We start from the raw sequence: 19,448 nt of genomic DNA, 5'->3' as shown, positions 1-19,448 counted from the left end.
CAATGTGGGTCCTTTGATCAGGACCTTGTTCTCAATTTTCTTTTTCTCCCAAGCTGCTTTTTGTTTCAAAAAAAAAGAAAAAAAAAACAGATGATAATATTTCTCAGGTTAAAATAAAACATTTGAGTCATGTTTTCTTCATTTTTTACAATGAAAATTTTCTTTGCATCAAAAGAAATTAAAAGGGAAGGAAAACAAACTTTCAACCAATTAGCCTAAATGGATTTTGAGGAGACTTCTCAAGTTGGGTTTTGTTTCAATCACATGCTTTTCTTGAAAGGAGACTAGGTTTAGGTTTTCACTGTTTACAGTAATTTTTGTTTGTCAATTGGTTGAACTAAAGGCCCCAGGTATATGTCAAGAGTAAAATAAAAAGTTAAACTCATGACCCTGTTTTATTAGATTCCATGATTTGAATTCATAAATTTAATGAAAAGAAGGGAAGAAGCATATGAACAAGTGGATGAATGATCATAGTGGGGGTGGCAAGGATGGAAGTGGGGCCATCTAAATATCCAACGCATTTATTAAGTAATAAAAGAAAACAAAAAAAAAAGCAATGCTTCATGTGTCGACCTCTTAGTGGGACAAAAAGCCACATCCCTTTACCGAAAAAGGAAAACAAGAAACCAAGAGGCATCCCCTCCACCATCCATACCTCTCCACCCTTGTCCATGTTGTTTCCATCTATCACCTTCTTTGAAAAGCAAAGTCCATCCCTCTCTCGTGGGGGGGTGGGACCCCTTCTTCCTTTGTCCACTACCTTTATTCCCATCTCCACTCAGTTTTTTTTTTTTCCTCCCACCAATTCACTGAATGAATGCACCAAACTCTCAGTACCTTTGGATTGATAGCAACTAGAAATAGATAGGTGGAGGAGAAGGCAGTGGAGGTGGTGGTGGAATCGCTTATTTATTTGCTCAATCAAGAAAGACATATCAGAAACGTAAGAAAGAGACTGGTCTTTGCTAATGTTTCATTGGGACTACAATTACTAAAATAGCACTGACTGATCGAGATTAACTGATTAACTACAATTTCCAATAGTGACAGGAGGAGGAGGAGAGTCCCAAAGTGTGAACTGCAACGAAGAACAACAGACCCATCAAATTGAAATTTTGATTAGGCTCAATCGCTGTAGAGCAACTCTTTCATCGCCCAACAAAAAAAAAAAAAATGTATCTAAATATTATAGCCTCTTAACATGGGAAAAATTTTCCATTTTCAACGGAACGGACTCAAGAAGAAGAAGAAGAACTAGAACTAGTTTTAACCATCAAACCCGGTCTGACTCCACACCGCGTCCCTAACCCGGCTCATGTCCCGTCCCTTGAGCGTTCGACCCACTCCCTCGAAAACCGAAGTGGCCGTCATCTTCCGGGTCCGAGCATACTCCCGTGCCAAATACTCGTGCGGTGGTATCCACTCCGCGTCGTGATCCTCGATCCCGTCATCGGAGTCCTGTAGCGATTCCACCGAGTCGACGCGTAGGATCTTCGGCCAGTCTGGAACGTTCACCGGTGCTGACGCAGCCATGTGGTGCCCACGAGGGGCTGCCACGTTGTCCTGGGGACGGAATTGGTGCACGATCCTGGACGATGGGGCTGTCTTTCCCGCATCATTGAACGCCAATGATAAGCCACCGACGTGGCGGTCTTCCCTGGCGACCCACCGCCGTGATCGAATCCCACGGTCTCCGTTACTCTCCGGCGCCATGGAGGCCCACTCACTGGGTGCTACGTTCCTGGTGTGATCGTCTCGATCCACCATGTCGTCAACCATCGACCACACATCTTCTTCGCCGAGTTCCGATGCATCCGTGCCGTTCTGTTGGCCTGCACCGTAACTCAAGGTCCCCAGCAGATGTTCGTGATGGCTGGAGCCGAGTTTCCGGCCCTTTGCCATTCTCTTCTGCTTCCCGGTCGCCTCCTACAGCATCGTTAGATTCTGCGGCGACTTCCAATTGATGTTCTCCGACCACCAACGTCGGAATTACATATATATGTCAGAAAACAAGTATCCTATAAATGCTATATACAGAGTACAAGCTTTAAACATCCCACATGTATATATAGTATTCAGCATCACAGTTCACATGACCCTCGGCCTCATTTCATTTTAATTTCGGTTTCATTTCGTCTACATTTCATGAGAGCACCAATGCAATCAGGATGGAGGAGAGGAGAGAGTGAGAGGGAACTGTAAAAAATCGAAAACCAAGAAAAAAATAAGTTTCAACGTATAGTAAATTGCCACGTCACCAATCCCAAGCCACGTGGGCCCCCAACAGAAATCGCCACTTCTTTGACCCATCAAATACATCCAAAATGCGGTCCAGTGTCCACGTGGGTACTTGAGGCTAGAGCTCCCACCTACTCAGGAGCATCGGTCCCACCAGCTTAGCCCTTATTGGTGCCACGTGGGAGTACAGTGACCGGTCGTTGTAGACATAAAGTCCAGGACGTTGTGACTAACAAACAATAGTGACACTAATTAAGCTTTTGATGAGAAAAAGTCTAAAAGATGGTCAGAGGAGTATGGTATAAATATAATGAATAAAGTATGTTAGCTGGTATAAATATAATTGGGTGGAGACGTGGAGGGAGGGATGAGGGGAGAGACGTTTAGAAATTATTATTATTATTATTATTTTAGAATTAGAAAAGCTGGGTGGAGACTGGAGAGGGTTGTGGACTTGTGGTGGTGATGAGTGATTGGGGGAGGGGGGGCACATTTGACGGTGGAGGAAGCGTGGTGGGACCCTCAAGGGGTTGTCGACTTGTCGTTTGTGAACCCAAAAACCTTATATCATCATCCTTCTGCTTCAAAGTTCAAAGGATCGAAATCGAACTTCTCTCTATCAGGCGTAAGCGTAAGGCGCTGCTGAATGCTGATGCCCTTTTGCCCAAAAAAGTGAAAAACAACGCGACTGTTGCTGCAGTTGCTTCCGCTGATGTTGGTTACTACTTACTAATATTGTTTAGTCCTGATTGATGACACTGGGGTGCCAATTTTGGTGGTGGACTGAGCCCCCCCTACTCGGCCCATAGAATTGGACGGATGGGCCCCAGTCCGACTGTTACCAGACTTGGTCCGGCCAGTGCCGCACAAGGTGGGTTTGACAGATGTGGACCCCGGCTTGTTTCGACCTTATTATTCCATGATTCGATCCAATCAAAGACCCGAAGAAATTTGGAAATTTTCCCCTATACAATTTCGCTATGACTGTTTACTTTTCCGGGTTTACAGTAGAAACCAAACTATTGCAGTCGTAGTCTCTCTACGAGAGAGAGAGAGAACAACAGAGCAAAGCGTACCCGCTTACCCAGTGGCACCCAGCCAGCACAAGTCGGGTTGGATCCATCCATCCTAAGAGATCTGTTGTCATTGAACCCGAATAACGACGAATGGTCTACGGAACCGAGGGTGAGATCTGAGATGGTATAGTACCATTGTGTTTGGACTTTGGAACACCTTTCTCTCTTTCTCTGAACTTTTGTCTCATAAAATGATGATCATCGGGATCTATGGTAATAATTAGTTTTTTTTTTTTTTTTATAAGAAATACGGAGGTAGAGTAATAAAACCTTCAGAAAGGGGGCCCACGGGCGGTTTTGTCTTTCTCCTGCATTTCGGGCCTCCGCTGCTGTAGTACAGCATGAAGTTGCGTTGTTATAGAATTAGAATCTCAACTACCAACTTGCCACGAGCTGCCCACAACCAAAGGCCTGCCTTCATTCAGCAGTTCCAGTTTCATTGCTTAAAAAGTGCTTTCCATGTTATTTCATCATCTCCGGTGATTGCATTCTGAATGATATTGTCTTTGTTCAATTGTTTCGGTACTATTGATATTGTAGCTTAAGCTGCGTTTGTTTGGGATACAAACGTCAAATACTGGAGTATTAATGAACCCGGTTTGAGTTTGTGAGTGTTCATTTATTATACAAAAGTGAATCGATTAAGTGGAGGAATTTTTTTTTCTGTCCTGAGGTGAATACATTAGTATATCCATTAGACTTGTACTCTTTTGATCTTGATGCACATAGAACCAAAAGGAAGGTATTTATGTAAAATACATATTTGTATATGTACCACAAACATACGTAAATAAATGGTCTTCAACTTTAAGAACATTTGGCAAATCTTTCTGCATGCTACAAAGTTGGGAGCATCAGAAATTATAAAACCCATGCTCTAGAAAGTTCTTATAAGCTCAAAATGGTCAAAGATCAAATGAAAATTTTGGATTAACAATGTGATACACTAGAATAATTACCAAATGGTATTCAACTTTAAAAGATAAAACCCTAAAAGCTTAACAAGTCTTTTAATCATATAGACCGTGAGAATATTTTCATAAGAAAACGTGCCAAATGATACCTTAGTTAATTAATAATACTGACAAAGATCAGGTTTTGGGGCGGCCAATGAGTTGGGAAAACTTGCACGTGCGTCAAGAGAATGCGAGCTTTAAGAATATAGAATTAGATGAATGTAAAACCAGAGCCAGAAGGTATTGTCAATGTCTCCAATGTTGCTAGTTGCTAACTTGCGCATCTGGATGATCCCCCGAAGTTGTGAGCGAATCCAAAGAGAGCTTAGTTGTCATGGATTCCCTGAAGATGCAGTGTCAAAGACATGGTAGTCCCACTGCGGTATGTCGGTTGTTAGGTCCCACCACCTAGAAGGACAAATCATAATCCAACGGTTGTTGTGGGTGGTGGAAACTGGACAGTGGTGTACGTACCACTTTAGTTCTGTGATGTACACTGCACAGAGAAAGAGAGATCACCATCAGAAGGCGACTCAAACTCAGGTGGGAGTCCCAGTAGTCCACCCATGGCAAAGATCAACCGATCAAGATTACTAGATTAGGTGATGAGCGTCGAACATCCTCCTGCTCTCTCGATAAATTGAGAAACTACGACCATCGGGTGGGTCCCAGCCATGTGTTTGCAGCAAAGTGCCCATCACATCTACTGAATTGATATGATGGTGTTTGATGTTTGAATCCATAGAGTAGATAGAGTGCCTATATTTGGGAAAGGGGTAGTGAAGTGGTGAGGACAAGCATCACCCTCCACACAACTTACTACTTGGTTCAAAGCCCATTCGAACAACCATTATTGTTTTACATTGAGAATATTTTCCTATGAAATAAAGCATGCAAGTATGGAGATGTTTTTAATGAAAGGCTGTAATGACTGTTTTTCACACATCACTGCCGCTCCATAACTACGGGTGGCAAATTTCTCCATCCTTGATGAGTACCCGAACTCCTCGACCCCAATGGGAAGTACCTTGGCGGGGTCGGGGTCAGGGTCGAGGATGGAGCTACTCATGAATCCCCGATCGGGGATGGGGACAAGGACAGGAAAGGCAATCCCCGCCCCCACCCGTCTTTGATTAATATTATATATATAATATTCTATTATATATATAAGTATAATAATTATTAATTTATTTATAAAACAATAAAAACTAAAAGTCTAAAACATAATTCGAAGAAATCAAGAAAACTTGAAAAGTTGGAAAACCCTTAACACTCGACTAAACCAGTTACCAGACTTCATTCTTCTGTTTTCGACAAAGAAGATTCAAGAGAGGAGACTGAACCACAAAACCAATAAACCCTACTTTTGGGTAATGGACAACTATTCCCCTAAAGTTTAAACTTTCATTTTGTGACAAATATCCTTAGGCTGTTAAATTATATGATAGAATGCACTAAAATTATTAAAATACATGTTCGCATTTTTCTTATTTTCTTTTCTTAACTTTCTCTCTTAAACCCTAGTTGATAAAAAAAAAATACATTCATTTTCTCCAAATGAAACCAGCTAAACTAATAAGAATCATTTAATTGATATAGAAAAACAAGTTTTTTTTTTTTTTTAATTAATGTTTCATTTCAATGACATGAGTGTCTCTTCATCTTAAAATATAAAATTATCCACTCCTTCCTTTAATAAAAAGCTAGAAAAAACTTTAAATTTATATATATCAAAAAGAAACTTGTACCATTTCATCTCAATATTGGATATGTCTAGAAAATTACAAGGATCCATTAGAAATTTAGAACAACCAAAAGAATTTCAATATTATATTTAAAAGAACTAATCAATCATAAATCATCACCCCTACCTGAGTGCCTACCCGATTGGCTTAATTTATAGACATGCTGCATTTGGGTTGTTTCTGGTTCTTTCCCAACCAACAGCACACTGAACTTGCTGCTGTTTTTGCTCTTTGATACGCACAAGGTTTTCTTGGAACCTATATAATCTTTGTTGTCCGGGTTTGGATAAAACTGATGAATGAGGCAGTACAATTAGGACGGTATCCTTGGCTCCTTGCTAATTCATCCCGTATGCTTGTTGATGAAGGAAAATTTGGCCCGACGTCTTTATTATGAGACACGTGGCAGGAACGACAGCTCGGCAAATGGGGTCAAGCCTAGGCGGCAACAAGGGCACATCGCCGAATTAACCCATCTTGTAACAGCTCGGGGTAGACTTCGCCGAACTGCCACCTTGTAACAGCTCGGGGTAGACTTCGCCGAACTGACTGCCTTGTAACAGCTCGGGATAGACTTTGCCGAACTACCACCTTGTAACAGCTCGGGGTAGACTTCGCCGAACTGCCACCTTGTAACAGCTCGGGGTAGACTTCGCCGAACTGCCAACTTGTAACAGCTCGAGGTAGACTTCGCCGAACTGACCCACCTTGTTACTGTTCGGGATACCTCCGAGCTCAAGACCGCCTCGCTCAGCACTTCGCATCATCTTCTAGGCACCAAAGCCAAACAAGTCGTACCATGCCTGGCACTAGGGAATTTCGTGCCCGAGGGCGCCACGCCTGACTGACTTGGGATCTGACGTTTTGGCAGCAGCACTCTAAAACGGCCACCTGCCACTGCCACTGACGCCGCCATTTCCAGTTAGACGGTTAGGCAGTGACGGTTCTGTCTCAGCAGAAGGGACGACGGCCGAGTTGACAAGCACCAGAGTAATCATACCCGACCTGACAAGGGCCTCGGGACGAGTACGCGAAGCGACTATAAGAGCCCCCTGCCCCCCGATAAGAGAGGTATGCAAAAACTTTGCGCTATCTGGTATTACCTTGCTTTTGAAAGATTCTAACTTGAGCTTCGGAGCCTCTACACCGGGTTCCCCCCGGAGCTTTTCCATCTCTCCCGTCTCAGGATCCCTGCTAGCTCGTTCGAAAGCAAGGCAGCGGACAGCTAAGACCAGCCGGATCGCGCTCCATCAATTGGCGCCGTCTGTGGGAACACGCTTTGAAAAGCCTCCCTCCAAACTTCGATATCCCCTTTCTTCTATAAAAATCCCAATACTCATGGCCTCCTCCAGCAACACCGGACGCGGCACGGAGACAAACGCCACCGGGGAGCAACTTCAGGTCCCCGTAGTGTGCATTGGACAGTTCACCATCCCCCTTTCGGCAGATGGGATCCCCATCCTGAACACGCCACAAGTAGTGGCACCCGTAAACCCTCCTACCACAAACGTCCCCTTTCATCTCCCCATTGAGACAACTTTCACTGAACCAACTGCCGTCCCCCTGGCAGCTAGCCAAGACCGGTTGGAGGACCTGGTGCAGTGCATGTGGGCAATGCAAGCCCAAATGCAACAGTTCCAGCAACACCAGCTTCACCAGCACCAAGTGCTGCACAACATCTCCCAGTATCACTACCAACAGCAGTTCCCCCAACTACCACTGAACCAACCACTACTTCCACCTCGCCACCCCGCTCCGAGGCCGGTCAAGGCCTCCCCGCAGGATGGGCGCCCCCGCCAGGCGAAGGCCTCCCGGCCCCTAAACCACCCCAACAGCCAGGCCTCGTCCCCAGGCCGAAGAGAGAGAAATGTCATCCCCGCCTCGCAACCCGCGAGTGGGTCGGGAACCTCGCCCGCAAGGTCGGCACCCCGGCGCTCCAAGCCCGAGCTCCCGCTCACCGAAAATCGATTCAGCGCTCTGGCGGCGGACTACCAGCACTCCGGGCCCATCGAGGTCGGTAACACGGAGGCCAGCAGCGCCAGCACAAGGCCCGCTCAACGGCGAAGGCGCCGGCGAAGCCGCCAGACCGCCACCCGCGCCTTGTCGGAAGTCAGAGGCAAAGCCACGAGCTCGGACGAGGTAGGGGCTACCCCGGATCTTTCCGTTTCTTCCCCCCTCGCATCAGAACTCCTGGCGGTCCCCTTACCCAGAGACTTCAAACTCCCACCTCTAGACAAGTACGATGGGTCCTTCGACCCCAACGACCACGTTGACGCCTTTCAGTCGCAAATGCACCTCGCCAGGGCTAGCGAATCATGCATGTGCGTGGCCTTTACCACCACCCTCAGGGGGGTAGCCCGCACTTGGTACAGGAACCTGGCCCCCGGGTCGATAAAGTGCTGGGCCCAGTTCGTGCAAGTCTTCACCACGCACTTCGTCACCAGCCGACGGTGCCCCAGAACGGAGGAAAGCATCTTCGGAGTGGTCCAAAGAGAAGGAGAGTCTATTCGGGGCTACATCAAGCGGTTCAACGAGGCATGCTTGCAAATACCACGGTTGGACCCCGCAGTGCAGCTCGCGGCGGCCAAAAGAGGGGTGACGCACAAAGAGTTCAAATGGCACATGGTGGCCAACCAGCCCGCGACCGTGGCCGAATTCTTCAAACTCGCGGATAAGTTCATGAGGACTGAGGAAGAGATCAACCAACGAACCGAAGGCGGGAACGAGAAAAGAAAGAGAGAAGGCGAGCTCCCCAACCCGGTGAGTAGAAAAAACCCGATCCGGGAGCCGAAGCCGAACTAGTCCTTCCGGGCCCCCTTAGCAGTTCGGACGGGCTACACGCCGTTGAACACGAGGCGGACAGAGATCTTAATGACGATCAAAGACGCTCCGTACGTTAGGTGGCCACCTCGCCTGAAGGGAAATCCGAACGATAGAAACAAGAATTTGTATTGTAGTTTCCATAGAGACCATGGTCATAGCACCGAACAGTGTAATAACCTCCGCGACGAGATAGAGGGACTCATCCGTCGTGGATACTTGAGAAATTTTGTACAGCACAACAATAACAATAAAGTAGGTCGGCAAGGGGAGCAAGAAAAGGATGCACCCGAGTCTAGCAACAGACCTGCCGAATCGTTGCAGAAGCAGCCTCCGGAAGAGAGGCCAGTTCGGGGAACCATCCATGTAATAGTGGGAGGATCCGTAGTAGCGGGGTGTACCTCGGCAGCAGCCTGGACATCAGTTCGCGAAGTGGCCCTCGAAGAAAGGAACCCCCCAAAGAGGCCAAAGACCGAAGAGCCAATCTTTTTCATGGAGGACGACGCGCGAGGAGTCCACTACCCCCATGATGACGCGCTTGTCATTAAGCTAAGGATTAGCGATTTCGAGGTCAGGCGCGTGCTCGTAGATTCGGGCAGCTCAGCGGACATCCTCTTCAAATCGGCATTTGACCAGCTGCAGTTAAAGAAGAGCGAGATGAAGCCCGCGAACACTCCCCTGGTAGGTTTCAGCGGAGAGGAAGTTAGGCCCCTCGGGAAAATAACTGTCCCTGTGGAAGTCGGCACATGGCCTTGTGCGGTCAGACTCAACCATGATTTCCTGGTAGTCGCGACCCCCTTCCCATACAATGCCATAATAGGGCGGCCGATCACGCATGTCCTACGGGCGGCGGTCTCCACCTACTATTTGGCCATGAAGTTCCCTACGGACTTCGGTATAGGGGTAGCGCGGGGCGACTAGCTCGAGTCCCGCAAGTGCTACGTTGCCGCCCTAAAGGGAAAAACCAAGACGGTCGACGACCTCGAGGTGGAGCGGCCGGTGGAGCAAGGTGAGGAGCAAGCTTCGCCCACGGAGGAAACAGTCGCAGTCCAAGCTTCAGCGACGGACCCAGCTCGCACACTAAGCATCGGAGCTTCCATCGAAGATCCCCTACGGGCCGAACTGGTAAGTTTTTTACTCCAAAATTTAGATATTTTTGCCTGGTCCGCGGCCGTCATGCCCGGCATTAGCCCCAGACTGATAACTCACAAGCTTAATACTGACCCTGTAGTCAGACCCGTTAGACAGAAGAAACGCAACTTAGCCCCAGAACGCTGGAGAGCGGTCGACGAGGAGGTTGAGAAGCTCCTCGCAGCAAACTTCATAAGGGAAGTCCACTACCCGAGCTGGGTGGCCAACCTGGTGTTGGTAAAAAAGGCAAACGGAAAGTGGCGCATGTGCGTCGACTATACCGACCTGAACCGAGCTTGCCTGAAAGACTGCTTCCCCCTCCCCAGAATTGACCGCCTAGTGGACGCGACCTCGGGAAACGAGTTGCTAAGCTTCCTGGACGCCTACTCGGGCTACAACCAAGTTAGGATGGACCCATCCGATGAGGAAAAAACCAGCTTCATTACTGAGTTCGGCCTGTATTGCTACAAAGTCATGCCCTTCGGACTAAAAAACGCCAGGGCAACTTTCCAAAGACTTGTAAATAAGTTGTTTCGGCCCCTGATTGGTACGAAGATAGAGTGCTATGTAGACAACATGGTCGTCAAAACTCAGTTTTCACAAGAGTTAATACAAGACTTAGATTATGTTTTCCAAATCCTGCGACACTTTAGCATGAAGTTGAATCCCAACAAGTGTGTCTTCGCCGTCACCTTGGGCAAGTTCCTAGGCTACATTGTCAATCGGCGCGGTATTGAGGCCAACCCGGACAAAGTAAAAGCCGTTCTAGATATGAAACCACCTCGAAAAGTAAAAGAGGTCCAGAGGCTAAACGGCCGCATAGCCGCTCTAAGCCGCTTCTTATCTAAGTCAGCAGACCGCTGCCTACCCTTCTTCAAGGCAGTCAAAGGCAAAGGGTTCGAATGGACCCAGGACTGCCAGTTCGCGTTCGACGAACTAAAATGTTACCTCGCTAGTATACCAACCTTAGCCCGGCCCGAGGTGGGCGAGGTCTTACAACTATACCTCTCGGTGAGCGACGAGGCGGTCAGTTCGGTACTAATAAAGGAAACAGACCGGGTCCAACGACCCATATATTATGTTAGTAAAATTTTGCAGGGAGCAGAGGCAAGGTACCCAGAGATAGAAAAACTAGCATACGCCCTAGTAATAGCAGCTCGGAAACTCCGCCCGTACTTCCAGGCTCATACAGATATCGTCCTAACTAACAAACCTCTCAGACAAGTTTTACTCAAACCCGAAGTCTCTGGTCGACTGACGAAATGGGCCATCGAACTCAGCGAGTACAATCTCCAGTACAAACTCAGAACCGCTATCAAGGCCCAAGCTTTGGCAGATTTTATCACCGAGTGCACTTTTAGCCACGAAGCCCCACAGGTCAATTTCGAGGTCCCCATTTGCGGCGAACCTGGAGCTCCTGAGCCCATAGAGTTCGAACCCTGTGAAGTAGCATCCAGTGTGGCATCTCTCCTGATCAGGCGAAGAGCGAATTGGGATGAGGAGCCCTGGATCCTTCACGTGGATGGTTCCTCGAACCGGCAGGGCAGCGGAGCTGGAATAGTCTTGTGCGGCCCGAGCGGCACAAAAGTAGAGTACACGCTACGCTTTGAGTTCGCGGCATCCAACAACGAGGCAGAGTACGAAGCGCTAATCGCCAGGCTGGACATAGCACGAAAGTTGAAGGTAAAACACTTGGTCATCTGCAGCGATTCTCAGCTCGTGGTAAACCAAGTTACCGGCGAGTACGAAGCACGCGATCTCTCCATGATCGCATATTTGGCCAAAGTAAAAGAAGCCCTGCTCAACTTCTGGTCACACATCATCAGGCAAATCCCGAGGTCCGAAAACACTGAGGCCGATGCCCTGTCCCGGTTAGCCAGCACGAGTCACAACAATATGAGAACTGTGTACATATAGGACTTACATCGGCCTAGTATTCTCGGGGGGACAGAGGAGGTCGCTCCCATCTTAGAAGCAGAGCCGAGCTGGATCGACCCACTCGCGAGCTTCCTGATAGACGAAACCCTCCCTGTAGAACGCAATGCCGCCAAAAGGGTGCAGCGCCAGGCGGCCAAATATGTCATAATAGACGAACGGTTATACCGACGGTCGTACACGCTCCCCTATTTGCGGTGCCTGCGACCTACCGAAGCCGAGTTTGTACTCCGCGACACTCATGAAGGCCTGTGCGGCGGACACTTGGGGGGCAGAGCACTCGCCCAAAAGGCACTTCGACAAGGATACTACTGGCCAACGATGAAGGCAGAAGCTGTCGAGCTCGTTAGGAAATGCGACAAGTGTCAGAAGCACGCTAACATCCACCATCAACCTGCCTCCGACCTCAAATACCTCGCCAGCCCGTGGCCCTTTGCACAATGGGGCATCGACCTCCTCGGGCCATTCCCACCAGCAGCAGGTGGGCGAAAATTCTTAGTTGTTGCGGTAGATTATTTTACGAAGTGGATAGAAGCCGAACCTCTGGCAACTGTTATGGCCCGAAACATACATAACTTCTTTTGGAAGAACATAGTATGTCGCTTCGGATTACCTCGGGTTCTAATTTCCGACAACGGCAAACAGTTCGAGGACATCAAGTTCCATGAGTGGTGCCAGGACATGGGGATTCGGCAAAATTTCACGTCAGTCGTGCACCCACAGGCAAACGGTCAGACGGAAGTAATGAACAGAGCCATCCTGCGTGGACTGAAAGCACGTCTGGATCGAGCTAAGGGATTGTGGGCCGAAGAGCTACCAAGTGTATTATGGGCTCACCGAACGACCGAAAAAGCAGCCACGGGAGAAACCCCCTTCAACCTCACCTATGGCACTGAAGCGGTGATCCCGGCGGAAATCGAAATACCAACGTTGCGATTAGAAACATACGACGATCGGACGAACGAAGACAAATTACGCACCAACCTCGACCTACTGGACGAGGTAAGGGACCTCGCGCACATCCGAACAGCGGCATACCAGCAGCAGGTAGCCCGCTACTACAATAGCAGAGTAAAGCGACGAAGCTTCCGAGTCGGCGACCTGGTCCTCCGAAAAATTATGGTGCCCGAACCCGGCATCGGCAAGCTTGGACCTAATTGGGAAGGTTCCTATAAAGTAAAAACAGCGCTCGGGGGCGCATATGAACTCGAAACCTTGGAAGGCAAACGAGTACCCCGAACGTGGAACATCGTGAACTTGAGGCGATACTACCTATAAACCACCTAGCGAAGTGGACGAAATCAGGCCGTGCCACAAGGCAAGCCGAGGAACTTCAGCACATTATCAGCTCGGCAAAAAAAAAAAAAATTTACCTGCCCGAAGCTACTTCTTCGCCATCGGAAGGCACTTCAACAACACCCGAAGGCCCTGCCTCTCCTTCAGAGTCCGACTCACCATCGGCAACATTGGCCATCTCCTGAGTTATGCGCGAAGTGGTTATGGCACTTACATCGAGGTCGGGGTATGTATTCCGGATCATTCACCGGCTCAACTTGAACCTTCTCCTGTAAGAGTCCACCATCAGATCGTCAAAACGCGGGGAGGCAATATAGTCTTCAACTGCCTTCTTCTTGGCATCTTCAATGCCTTGGGAGAAAATCTGTGTTCTCTCCCTAATGTCCTCCTGAAGATACTCGAATTGATGCTGCAAATCCAACTTCAAGTCCGCCATGTGCTTGACAACTACCCCCATGGCCTCGGCGTCACGCTGAGACCTCGCCTGTCTGGCCATCGCGACGCGAGCAGCCTTCTCAGCAGCGTAAGCAGCCGCCTCAGCAGCCCGGGTATTTGCCTCTGCAGCACGGAAGGCTTCCTCAGCCGCATGAGCAGCAGGCTCAGTAGCTCGCGCCTGTCGCGAGCTCCTCTCCACTTGGGCAGCCAAGGCATGAATTGAAGAATTCACCTACCAAAAGAAACAAGTGGGCAAATAACAGCAAAAGCAACAAAATAAAAAAGGAAGACGGAATCTCACTTACCACCATGGCATGTGTTACGGCGCGGCAAGCGACCTGGTTCAAGGGAAGATCGGTCCACGCCGCGACCTCCTCGGGGAAAGCAGCATCCCTACTCTTTTGAAGAGCGTAGTTCGGCATCAACACGCTCCTAAACTCCCCTTGAGCTCCCGAGCCTGAGGGCCCAGCCCGCGTATGAGCAGACCCGGAGTGAGGAGCACTTGAGTACGCAGGAGCGCCCGTATGAGTGGTTTCAACGAAAGGCGCCCCGACAGTCTCGTGCACCGGTGGAGTCACTTCGGGCTCCCTGGGCAGATCCTCTGTCGTATGATCTGGGGCTTGGGGCTCCTCATCCAGGGGCAGCTCGGTACGAGTTCGCTTGGCGACCTGCTTCCTCCTCTTCATACCTTGGAACAAACGCCCGCCGCGAGTTCTCTCCGCATCCATCACACTTGCAGAACGAGTTCGACATCAGAAAAAAACGAAGGAACAGAGCAAGCAAGAAACCGCATAGCCAGAAATCTACCCAAACTCAGGCCGGCTGCAAAAAGCTTAGCCTCCGTTAAGTAGTGGTGGCACTTTAAGCCTTGCCGTGCCCACTGCCGAAGACCCTTCACCGTCTCTTTATCAAGAGTTACGCCCGAGTCGGGAGCGGCCTCACCCCATCCGGTCTGAAAGGGCCATCATTGTGCACTTCGCACGCCGAAATAGTCCCGCTTCCACGCCAGGACCTTGTTAGGGAGATCGTGCAGAAGCTTAAAACCCTGGCGAGGAGTAAGGTAATACGCCCGTCTCCCCCCAGGAAGAGGACCCGCCTGTCTTTTGAGCATCAAGATAGAGGAGAATATCTCTAAGTCCAAGGGGAAATTCTGCTCGCAAAAAAGGGATATCGTCCCCACCAGGTTCCGAATAGAGTTCGGATGAAGCTGACCAATGGTGACACCGAAGTGGTTTATGACTTCGACGAGGTGGGGATGTAAAGGAAGTCGCATCCCTGCGGCGAGCTGCTTTCGAAAAATCACGATCTCGTCGGGACCGTGTTCCCAAGGAAAGCTACCCGAAGGAATGAAATATGTGTACCCCCCAGGAAGATTGTAGGACAGAAGTATGGATTGAAGCCCCTCAGGCGTCATGGTCGAAGGACCAAACCTGTCTAGCATCCGACCTCGGCGGGAGGTTGACGCCAAACTGCCCGAAGCAACTCGGCCCATTAGTTCATAGTCTTCAAGCTCCACCTCGGGGTCACTGAGGCAGTCTGGGGACACGGCTTGGTTGGTGGAACCTACGTCGGCCCTACTCGAAGAATCGTCTGAGCTATCAAAGCTAGACATTGGGGAAAAGATAGATTCAAGAAAGTACTCACCGGAAAGTTTGAAGAACAAGCTAAAGAACCGTGAAGACTGTATAACCAGCCTTGACGCGAGCTGGAAGAGAGACACGAGTTGGAAGGTTGGACGCGAACTCGATAGACAACCGCAGAAGTGACAAACCAACCTGGGTCCCCCACTATTTATAGCTACAGTAACCAAGAATCGACCGTGCAGACTGAAGACGATCCGACGACCCACGTTCTTACCAACCGCGCAACCCTTAAAGTCGAGACGTGATTGGCGCACGTCTTTCTGAAAAAAGTGAAACGTCAGCACGTCTTTTTGAAACCGACGTCGCTTCGACACGCGTTTCTTCGAATCTGACGCACCGCACGTCTCCCTGACAGTCGACGGCGTACGTACAGCAGTGGCGTGCCTCTTTGAAATGACCCGCTGTCACGTCCCAGCGGCGCGAGTTGGTTTGAAATTTAAAACGCACGGTCACAACCACCAGCGTTTTTGAGTAAGGCACGTTTCCAGCCTTCTCAAAAACCGAAAAAACCTAGCAAAAAGCGTCTCGTACAGTGACGGTTTGAAGGACGGGACAAATCTACAACCACCTCGTGAAAACTCCCCGCACCATGGCAAGGCCCTCGGCGCAAGGAGTGGGGGGCAATTGATGAAGGAAAATTTGGCCCGACCTCTTTATTATGAGACACGTGGCAGGAACGACAGCTCGGCAAATGGGGTCAAGCCTAGGCGGCAACAAGGGCACACCGCCGAATTAACCCATCTTGTAACAGCTCGGGGTAGACTTCGCCGAACTGCCACCTTGTAACAGCTCGGGGTAGACTTCGCCGAACTGACCGCCTTGTAACAGCTCGGGATAGACTTCGCCGAACTACCACCTTGTAACAGCTTGGGGTAGATTTCGCCGAACTGCCACCTTGTAACAGATCGGGGTAGACTTTGCCGAACTGCCACCTTGTAACAGCTCAAGGTAGACTTCGCTGAGTTGACCCACCTTGTTACAGTTCGGGATACCTCCGAGCTCAAGACCGCCTCGCTCAGCATTTCGCATCATCTTCTAGGCACCAAAGCCAAACAAGTCGTACCATGCCTGGCACCAGGGAATTCCGTGCTCGAGGGCGCCACGCCTGACTGACTTGGGATCTGACGTTTTGGCAGCAGCACTCTAAAACGGCCACTTGCCACCGCCACTGACGCCGCCATTTCCAGTTAGACGGTTAGGCAGAGACAGTTCTGTCTCAGCAGAAGGGACGACGGCCGAGTTGACAAGCGCCAGAGTAATCATACCTGATCTGACAAGGGCCTCGGGACAAGTACGCAAAGCGACTATAAGAGCCCCCTGCCCCCTGATAAGAGAGGTATGCAAAAACTTTGTGCTATCTGGTAGTACCTTGCTTTTGAAAGATTCTAACTTGAGCTTCGGAGCCTCTACACCGGGTTCCCCCCGGAGCTTTCCCATCTCTCCCGTCTCAGGATCCCTGCTACCTCGTTCGAAAGAAAGGCAGCGGACAGCTAAGACCAGCCGGATCGCGCTCCATCACTTGTCTCAACTCTCAACTCTGAACTGAAAGCCAAACGTTTCAGCTCGAAACGCCCGATGGCGATTGGTGAGTGGCGACACGGTTCCCACCTCCCAATCACACCATGTTTTGTTGACATTTACAGGTATATACGTCGTCGTTTATGGATTGGACCTTTTCGTTTTTTTTTTTTTTATTTATCTCTGGTGGTCCAAATTATGTATGCATTATCTCAACTAAATAGTGGAAAGGCGCACACCGTTGGATGTTGTTCTAGAGATTCAAATGACGAATGCAAGCTCCATCCAACGGCTAAGAAGGCTTTGGGTGATGAAATCATCCTTTTATTAGTTTTATATTTATATGACTCGTCCTTGTCTTTTGTTTGCTCAGGTTGTTAATATGATAATCTCCCTTACAATAATTATTTGGTGGTGTTTCTCTTTCAATCCAGTTTTTCGTGTACGTAGAAGAAACCGCTAGCTAGGGTACTTTCTTCAAACTTAAAGCAATGAATTTTCATATTGGAGTCGTATTGTTGATCCAGATAGCTAAATTTTTCAAAAAAATAGCTCTTCTTATGAAACATCACAATCCATTCTTGAGATCTTGTGGGAATGGAGAAATGGGTTAGCAAGAATTGGAACTCAAGCTGTTTTTGGTATCATGGGCTGATTCTCCTCTTTTGTTTGAGACCTTGTTCGTTCTGGGTAAATTGTTTACCCAAGTAAATGCATTTAGTACCCACTTCTCCAAGTAAGTGCATGTATTTGTGTTCATTTCTGTTTAGACAATTTCTCCGTGTCAACATTTTCATCTTTGTATCTTTTTGTTCTCAAACTCTGGACAAATTTGTCTCAACTGTTATTAGCATTTTCCTTCCATGTGGGAAATAAATTACTGTGGAACCCTATTTATCAAAACACAAACACGACAAAGTTGACCAACTCTCCCCACTTATGGAAATAATCAATGCCCCTGAAAGTAAAATAATTAGCGAAAATGATTTTCCTCGAAAATAATGGGTTATCTTCCATTAAATGTAGGGGTGCAACTCAGGCTGGTTGGGTTGAAGGTCAACCCAGGCCCAACCCCAAATGTGCAAATCTTAGGCTTGGGCCTGGCCCAATCCGAACTTAACCTAACACCATTCGGGTTGGGTTCAGGAGTCAGGTTAGTCGGGTTTGGGTAGGTTGATCCGGTTTAAAATAATTCAAGTATATATTTTTATGTAGTAATATTTTATTGGACTTTAGGCCCAATTTAAGAATATAATTAACTGAATATATATGTTATTAGAAAGAAAAGATATTTTTATATAAATACAATACACATATCTATGCATTTTTTTTGGGCAGGCTTAGACTGCAACTACTTGAGAGTTGAGGCCTCAACCTAAACTCAACCCAAATTTAAGTCAGACCCGACTTTTCAGGCACAGGCCCAGGCCCAGGCCCAGCCATCAGCCCGAAATCTCAATCACAACCCATGCAAAATTTTGGATTGGATGTGGTCGATCTTGGATTCTTGTGTTGGATCCGCCCAAATTGCACCCCTATGTATTTTTCCAAATAGTGATGTAATGATAATGATGCTACGGAAATATGGTTTTAAAATCTAATAAACCAGTTAAACTCTTGAAAGTCCATTTCACTTGATGGTTGACTCACAAAATTGAGTTGAGTCCACTAAACTCAAATCGATTTATTTAATTCATTATTTATCTTTTCTGGATCTGGTCCGGTGTGCATTTGATCGATTAATAAGCATGTGGAAATATAATAGTAATGATGAACGGGAGATGGAGGATCTTTCTACAGTAATTCCTCCCAAAAGATGGAGTGTCCAAACAAGAGAGAATTTCTCAGAGTGGCAGCTTTTGTTGGTTTCAAGGCTGCATTGCATGAATTTGGATTAGCTATCAATACATTGTCCCAACAACATGATAAGGGAGATACTCCCAACAACATGGTAGCAGATCCGGGGCACTGCACTACCCATAACATCCTTATTAATTTATTATTCTATCTATTTATGCATCACATTTTCCAATACTTACAAATTACAACCATTGCCATACAAGCAAACAGTTCACCACTTCTGGACACCTTTTCAACTGATAATTTTGATTCCAAATCTCCAATCTCAAGTCTAAATGCTATGCCTGCACGAAGATTAGGGCTCATTTGGGAGGGTTTAGTTTTATAAGTAGCAGTAGTTTCTTTGGTTTGGTTTTTTTTTGAAGTAGTTAGTAATTATGAGAAGAGACTTGTTCGGAGAGCTGTCTATGCGATTATGGGCATGTTTCGTAGTGTGGATGAGAAATTGGTAAGTGTGGACCGATCCACACCATACCCTATAGCAGGAACAATCTACACCACACCATAGTCCAGAATTGTTCTAAATTGTGGATAGATTGTGTGGACAAGACCAATCCACACTCATAGTGGCATTCTATAGGTGTGGTGTGGTGTGGATTGGTACATACCACACTTTTTGATTCCATGTATCTCATATACATTTATGAATGATCTATACAATCGATCATAAATATTTAGTTTTTGTATTTTATATGATAAATAAATTGAAAAAAGGCATCGATAAATTAATATTAACCAATAAACATTAATTTTAATAAAAAATAGTAAAATAATTAAAAAATATTATTTTAT

General features: G+C 47.7%; 1 protein-coding gene across 1 annotated transcript; it reads right to left on the bottom strand.

Moving 5' to 3' along the window:
• Window positions 1–1,269: 1,269 nt before the first annotated feature.
• On the bottom strand, window positions 1,270–1,905 carry LOC148878241 (protein S40-5-like). Its single transcript, XM_088972091.1, has one exon. It carries the CDS (start codon window positions 1,903–1,905, stop codon window positions 1,270–1,272), a length of 636 nt encoding a protein of 211 aa, XP_088828217.1.
• Between the last annotated feature and the right edge of the window lie 17,543 nt (window positions 1,906–19,448).

This window comes from Nelumbo lutea, chromosome 1 (genome assembly GCF_056320005.1).
Source record: "Nelumbo lutea isolate HS-2025 chromosome 1, American lotus-T2T, whole genome shotgun sequence".
Taxonomy (NCBI): domain Eukaryota; kingdom Viridiplantae; phylum Streptophyta; class Magnoliopsida; order Proteales; family Nelumbonaceae; genus Nelumbo; species Nelumbo lutea.
Note: the sequence above shows the minus strand (reverse complement) of the source record. Positions and strands in the feature narration are given on the sequence as shown.

Coding starts and splice junctions, on each gene's coding strand:
- LOC148878241 (XM_088972091.1), bottom strand. CDS start 1,905: ATGGCAAAGGGCCGGAAACTCGGCTCCAGCCATCACGAACATCTGCTG.